This window comes from Mustelus asterias, chromosome 4 (assembly GCF_964213995.1).
Source record: "Mustelus asterias chromosome 4, sMusAst1.hap1.1, whole genome shotgun sequence".
Taxonomy (NCBI): Eukaryota; Metazoa; Chordata; class Chondrichthyes; order Carcharhiniformes; family Triakidae; genus Mustelus; species Mustelus asterias.
The window spans coordinates 57,917,477-57,925,475 of NC_135804.1; the positions used below are offsets into that span (position 1 = coordinate 57,917,477).

The 7,999-nt window shown below is 45.5% G+C and overlaps 1 protein-coding gene across 1 annotated transcript in view; it reads right to left on the minus strand.

The window, feature by feature from the left end:
- The window catches only part of katnb1 (katanin p80 (WD repeat containing) subunit B 1), a 58,178-nt gene extending 55,936 nt beyond the window's left edge, over positions 1-2,242 (minus strand). The window contains exon 1 of the mRNA XM_078211099.1: positions 2,000-2,242. Coding sequence (XP_078067225.1) covers positions 2,000-2,237 — 238 coding nt within the window. The 5' untranslated portion in view covers positions 2,238-2,242. The remainder of the gene's footprint in view (positions 1-1,999) is intronic.
- Between the last annotated feature and the right edge of the window lie 5,757 nt (positions 2,243-7,999).

Sequence of the window (7,999 nt, forward strand, 5' to 3'; positions counted from 1 at the left end):
CAGCCCTGCCTCGCCCCAGCCAGCCCTGCCCTGTCCCAGCCTGCGATGACCTGCCATGCTCTCCCCTCCCGCCAGCCTGCACTCTCTCCCACCCCCACAAGCCTGCGCCTCTCCGCCGCGCTCTCCCCCGGCTTGCACCTCTCCGCCACGCTCTCCCCCGGCCTGCGCCTCTCCGCCGTGCTCTCCCCCAGCCTGCGCCTCTCCGCCGCGCTGTCCGGCACGCTCTCCCCGCCGCCTGCATTTCCCCACCGCGCTCTCCTCCTTGCGGATTGGAAAACGGCTAATGTTACGCCGCTGTTCAAAAAAGGAAATAGACAAAAGACGGGTAACTACAGGCCGGTTAGCTTAACGTCTGTAGTTGGGAAAATGCTGGAATCCATCATTAAAGAAGAAATAGCAGGCCATCTGGATAAGAATGGTTCGATTAAGCAGACGCAGCATGGATTCATGAGGGGAAAGTCATGCTTGATGAACTTGTTGGATTTTTATGAAGATGTGACTAGTGCAGTTGACGGAGGGGAACCGGTGGATGCGGTGTTTTTGGATTTCCGAAAGGCGTTTGATAAGGTGCCTCACAAAAGGTTGCTGAAGAAGATTGGGTCACACAGAGTTGGGGGTAGGGTGTTAGCGTGGATTGGGGATTGGCTATCCAACAGGAAGCAGAGAGTCGGAATAAATGGGTGCTTTCCTGGTTGGCAGATGGTAACTAGTGGCGTGCCGCAGGGATCGGTACTGGGGCCTCAACTATTTACCATTTATATAGACGATCTGGAGGAGGGGACTGAGTGTAGGGTAACAAAGTTTGCAGACAACACAAAGATAAGTGGAAAAGTGAATCGTGTGGAGGGCGTAGAAGGTCTGCAGAGAGATTTGGACAGGCTGAGTGAGTGGGCGAGGATCTGGCAGATGGAGTATAACGTTAACAAATGCGAGGTTATTCACTTTGGAAGAAATAATAGCAAATTGGATTATTATCTAAATGGAAAGAAATTACAACATGCTGCAGTGCAGAGGGACCTGGGGGTCCTTGTGCATGAGACGCAAAAACCCAGTCTGCAGGTGCAACAGGTGATCAAGAAGGCAAATGGGATGTTGGCCCATATCGCAAGGGGGATAGAATATAAAAGCAGAGATGTCTTGCTGCATCTGAACAGGGCATTGGTGAGGCCGCAGCTGGAATACTGTGAGCAGTATTGGTCCCCTTATTTGCGGAAGGATACATTGCCTTGGAAGGAGTGCAGAGAAGGTTCACCAGGTTGATACCAGAGATGAGGGGTGTTGATTATGAGGAGAGACTGAGCAGATTGGGTTTGTATTCATTGGAATTTAGAAGGCTGAGGGGGGATCTTATAGAGACCTATAAGATAATGAAGGGGCTGGATAGGGTAGTGATGGAGAGATTCTTTCCACTTAGAAAAGAAACTAGAACTAGAGGGCACAGCCTCAAAATAAAGGGGGCTCAGTTTAGGACAGAGTTGAGGAGGAACTTCTTCTCTCAGAGGGTGGTGAATCTCTGGAATTCTCTGCCCACTGAAGTGGTGGAGGCTACCTCGTTGAATATGTTTAAATCACGGATAGATGGATTCCTGATCGGTAAGGGAATTAGGGGTTATAGGGATCAGGCGGGTAAGTGGAACTGATCCACTTCAGATCAGCCATGATCTTATTGAATGGCGGGGCGGGCTCAAGGGGCTAGATGGCCTACTCCTGCTCCTATTTCTTATGTTCTTCCGCCGTGCTCTTCCCCCAGCCTGCGTCTCTCCGCCACGCTGTCCCCCACCTTGTGTTTCTCCACCGCGCTCTCCTCCAGCCTGCGTTTCTCCACCGCGCTCTCCCCCAGCTTGTGTTTCTCTGCTGCGCTCTCCCCAAATTGGTATTTCTCTGCCTTTCTCTCCCCCAATTTGTGTTTCTCTCCCCTAGTTTCTGGTCTCTCTCGCCTCATCCCTCCACAGTTTGTGTTTCGCTTTCTTTCCCTCTCCCATTTTTCGCCGTGACTCACGCAGTTTCCAGGTGATTTTTGTTGGCCCTGAAGCCGCCATCCTCTTCGTCTTGCAGGGTGTGGCGTGCTCCAGGTGATCGGCACGGTTGGCGGTGTGGTGAGGCTGGCCTATCGACGGTGAGGCCGTTTGCCTGGCCGGCACGGTTGGCGGTGAGGCTGTGGTTGCCTGGGTTACGGCGCTAGGCCGAGGCTCTGCTCCGCTCAAACCGCTTTTTCGCCCAGGACCGCTATCACGCATGCGCACTCGGCCGCTGCGGGCGCTGAATCAGCCATGCGCATGCGCATATCCGGGCCCGGCCACCTGCGTCAACCTTCGCCTGATTGGCTGAGGCAGAAAATCGTATTAACGGCCCGAAGCGCGCGTGAATCCCAGCAGCTTGTCGCCTTCAAAAGCTTCATTTGTGTTCCAGTCTATTCGTTACGGAGTTTGAACTATTTCTGCTGTATTAAACATTGCGTCGTTAATGATCATTTATAACCGCCAGTGACAGGGCAGCCAATGGGATTCGTTCTTACAGAGACAGCGAGGATGCTGCGCATGTGTGTCACTGCCAGGTGGAGGCCCAGCGTCTGAATTGTGGACAATGCGGGTTGGGAGAGCGCTTGGAGCTTTTGTGCCAGAGTTGCTCTGATTTGATTTATTATTGTCACATGTATTAGTATATGGTGAAAAGTATTGTTTCTTGCATACCATACAGACAAAGCATACTGTTCATAGAGAAGGAAAGGGGAGGGTACAGAATGTAGTGTTCCAGTCATTGCTAGGGTGTAGAGAATGGTCAACTTAATGTGAGCTTGGCACCAAATCTGTAAGACATTGAATTGAAGCATTGTTAGAGAGTTTAAAAGAGTTAGAATGAAGTTTTATAAGCACTGAACGAGAGTAAAAGATAGAATTAGAAGGTATGCTGGGCACAGCTTGCAAGAAGTTGCCATCTCTGGTGCCAACTTGGAACCTGAATAATATTGAACATCTTTTGATTTTGTGTCAGCAGCGGTTATGAAAAGTTCAAGCAACTAGAGCAAACCAGAGGTGGGGAAGGGTTTCACATTGGGGAGGCAGAAGTAGGTGGAATTTTAATTCCAAAAGTAACTGATAATAACTGACCAAAATAACACCGAGAACTGGTCATATGTAAGTCTCATTCATAATCAACACTCTTTGAATCATAGAATGGTTACAGCACAGAAGGAGGCCATTTGAACTGCTGTATACATGCTGGCCCTCTGGGAGCTATTCACCTATTGCCATTCCCCACCTCTCTCCTGTAACACTGCACATTTCGCCCTCAGATATGATCCAACCCTCTTTGAATGCCTCAATTGAACCTGCCTCCAACACACACTGTCAGCGCATTCCAGATCCTAACCACTTGTGTGTAAAAAAAAAAAATGTTTTTCTAGATGATGAAGGGGATAGATAGAGTGAACGTTCAAAGACTATTTCCTCGGGTGGATGGAGCTATTACAAGGGGGCATAACTATAGGGTTCATGGTGGGAGATATAGGAAGGATATCAGAGGTAGGTTCTTTACGCAGAGAGTGGTTGGGATGTGGAATGGACTGCCTGCAGTGATAGTGGAGTCAGACACTTTAGGAACATTTAAGTGGTTATTGAATAGGCACATGGAGCACACCAGGATGATAGGGAGTGGGATAGCTTGATCTTGGTTTCAGATAAAGCTCGGCACAACATCGTGGGCCGAAGGGCCTGTTCTGTGCTGTACTGTTCTATGTTCATGCTGCCATTGCATCTTTTACCATTTGCCTTAAATCTATGTCCTCGAGTTCTCAATTCTTTCACTAATTGGAACAGTTTTTCTTCTGTTCTGTCTGGATCCCTCAGGATTTTTAATACCTCAATCAGAAGAGAACATTTCCAGCTTCTCATCCCTGGAACCATTCTCACGCATCTTTTATGCACTCTGATGCATTCACATGCTTCCGAAAGTGGAGTACCCAAAACTGAATGCAGTACTCTAGTTGAGGCTAGTTTAACAAAACTTACTTGTTTTTGTACTGTCGCTATAAAGTCCAAGATGTTAAATGCTTTTTTTTAACCATTCTGTCAACCTTTCCTGCCACCTTCTATGATGTATGCACGTATTCACACAGGTCCCTCTGCTCTGCCACCCCCTTAAGAATTGTACCCTTTATTTTAATTTGTCTCTTTGCATTCTTCCCACCAAAAATGAATCACTTCACATTTCTCCACATTAAATGTCATTTGCCACATGTCTGCTCATTCCACCAACCTGTCTCTGTCCTTTTGAAGTTTTGCACAGTCATCACAAATCACAATATCTTCAAATTTTGAAATTGTGCCCATACACCAAAGTCTAGGTCATTAAGATATGAGGAAGAGCAGAGGTCCTAACACTGACCCACAGAGAATTCCAATATAAACTTTGTCTGTAGTGCAATAAATCATGTATAATCTTTTTGTAACTGGTAATAATAGGTGAACTACCTTGATATCCTCCATATAACTTGTACTAACCCTATTACCAGCTGGTACATACCATGTAAATTTTGTGAGAATTCCCCTGCAGGGTGCAAGGTCCAATCAGGCTTCCCCATCAATATTGCCACATATAAGCCACATCTCTCTCGTGATTTCATTGGCAGGTTCCTGTATAACAAGTGACTATACTTAGAATCATAGACTCATACTGTGCAGAAGAGGCCCTTTGGCCCATTGAATCTACACTGACACATTATAAACACCTGAACTCCCACCTAATTCCATCTGCCAGCACTTGGTCCATAGCCCTGAATGTTATGATGTGCCAAGTGCTCATCCAGATACTTTTTAAAGGATGTGAGGCAACCACCTCTACCACTCTCCCAGGCAGCACATTCCAGACCGTCACCACCCTCTGAGTAAAAACGTTTTTCCTCACATCCCACCCCACCCCCTCCAAACCTCCTGCCCCTCACCCTGAACCCATGTCCCCTTGTGACTGACTGTGGGAACAGCTGCTCCTTATCCACTCTGGCCATGTCTCTCATCATCTTGTACAGCTCAATTAGGTTGCCCCTCAGTCTTCTCTACTCCAATGAAAACAACCCAAGCCTACGCAATCTCTCTTTATAACTTAAATGTTCCATCCCAGGCAACATCCTGGTGAATCTCCTCTGCATCCACTCCAGTGCAATTACATCCTAATGATAATGTGGCGACCAGAATTGCACTCAGTACTCTAGCTGTGGCCTCACCAAAGTTCTATACAATTACAACATGACTTCCCTGCTTTTGTAATCTATGCCTCAATTTATAAAGGCAAGTGTCCCATATGCTTTTTTCACCATCTTACTAACATGCCCTTCGGCTTTCAGAGATCTGTGAACAAATATGCCAAAATCTCCTTGTTCCACAGAACTTAGTGTCCTACCATTCATTGAGTACTTTCTTGTCAAATTACTCCTTCCAAAGTGTATCACCTCACACTTTTCAGGGTTAAATTCCATCTGCCACTTATCTGCCCATTTGACCATTTTGTCTATATCTTCTTGCAGTCCAAGACACTCCGACTCACTGTTAACACCTGTCCAATCTTTGTGTCATCCGCAAATTTACTAATCCTACCCCCCACATATTCATCAATGTCATTTATATAAATGACAAATAATAGGGGGCCCATCACAGATCCCTGTGGTACGTCACTGGGCACTGGCTTTCAGTCACTAAGAAGTCTCACAACACCAGGTTAAAGTCCAACAGGTTTATTTGGTAGCAAATGGTATTTGCTACCAAATAAACCTGTTGGACTTTAACCTGGTGTTGTGAGACTTCTTACTGTGCTTACCCCAGTCCAACGCCGGCATCTCCACATCATTTCAGTCACTAAAGCAGCCTTATGTCTCCTATAACTGACCCAATTTTGAATCCACTTTTATCCTGTATCCCATGTGAATTTACCTTCTTCACATGTGGGACCTTGTCAAAGGCTTTGCTGAAATCCATATAAACTACATCGTTTGCACTACTCTCATCTACACACCTCGTCACCTCCTCAAAAATTCAATCAAATTTGTTAGGCGTGACCACCATCCGACGAAGCCATGCGGACTATCCCTAATCAAGCTTTGCCTCTCCAAGTGGAGACAGATGCTCTCCTTCAGAAGTTTCTCTAATTGTTTCCCCACCACTGATATGAAACTCACTGGTCTATAGTTTCCTGGTTTATCTCTACACCCCTTCTTAAATAGTGGAACCACGTCAGCTGTTCTCCAGTCCAGTCTTCAAAAGTACTTCATTGACTGTAAAGTGCTTTAAGGTCCATTGGTAGTGAAAGACACTATACAAATACAAGTCTTTTTTCTATGTGAGGGTGACAAAACTGATTTGTATTTGTATTTCAGATCTTAAAGTAGTAAGCAGAATCTAATTTAAAAGAGCATCGGGCCTTAGTGTTTGGTGCATTTCCCATTGGATGAGTTGTCCAAAACTCAGCTTGGCACAAATAGAGAAGAGTTTTAAGATGATAGAAACTACTGGACAGATAGAGGCCATTTGGAATCCCTGTCAGTGACACTCGTTCTCTTGTAATCTCAATCCTTCACACTCCTTTTATATTTCTCCTTTACAATTATTTATCTCATTCCCCCTTTTAATGATATTCAAGTTTCTGCTCCAGTGCTCATTTTAGGTTTGTGGTCTAATAGCCCTCAGTGCATGAATTTCACCCTGCTCCTTTGGTTCTTCCAATGAGAGTCCTCAGTCTCTGTCCCCTTGTTCTTCAACTACCCACCAATGTAACTGGTTGTAATAGGTGTAACAATGGAAACAATCTTTCATCAATTATTCTTCTCCAACCCAACCTCTCCCTACTTTGCCTCTCTGTACCTCTGCCCCCAATCTGTTCTCCACACTAAGTAGGTGCTGGCTTTCTGTGGTGAAGTTTCCATACTGGAGGCTTGTACCAGATAATGGTGTCACACAAGAGAGGGGGCCTGTGACAAGAAGAGTAAAATTCTCCCAGATTGCGAGCAACACTGCCCATGTAATTTATTTCCTATTTTAGGAAACTTAGACAATCTTGAGGATTGGTAACCTTAGGTATAGCTTGAGTTTAAATGTTTCTTTTGTTGGTCATTAACATTAATTGGAAATCATTTATAATTAAATGTATTTTAAGTATACAATTTTTGAACTTCCTCCAAAACATGGCATATAACAACCCTCCACTCACCATATCAGTGGAGTTCATGACCCTATAGTAAATACATGTCTTCTTTTTTCTGTAATATACCTCTCCTCTCACCAATTCTTCAATGAAGCTTGGACCAACTACATGTTTACCAAAGTAGGTTGGATATTCTGTGGTGAGTGATTCGCCTCCTGTCTCTCTAAAGACTTTTTGCCATCTACAAGGCACAAGTCAAGAGTATGATTGAATACTCTCCACTTGCCGGATGAGTGCAGCCTCAATAACACTCAAGGAGCCCAACCCCAACCAGGACTAAAGCCTGTTTGATCAGAACCACATTCACCACCTTAAATAATCACATCCTCCAGCACTGATGTAACATGTCTGCATCAACAAGATGCACTGCAACAGCTCGCCAAGCTGTCTGCAACAGCACCTCCCAAACCAATAACCTCTACTGTCTGCAACAAAAAGGGCAGCAGACTAATGGGATCATGCACCACCTCCAAGATCCCTTCCAAGTCACATATCAACCTGACTTTGGAAATATATTGCCATTCCTTCAAAGTCTCTGGATCAAAATCCTGAAACTCTAACAGCACTGTGGGAGTGCCTTCAACAGACTGCTGTAGTTCAAGGTGACTCATCACCACCTTCTCAGGGCAATTAGGGATGGGCAATAATTGCTGCCTTGCTAGCGAAGTCCACATTCCATAAATAAATATTTTTTAATTAGTCCAGATACCAATTGTGCAAGGATTGGATTTAACAGCACTTCCCATTGACGGCTTCACTGGAATCCATGATGTGGAGTTGCCGGCGTTGGACTGGGGTAGGCACAGTAAGT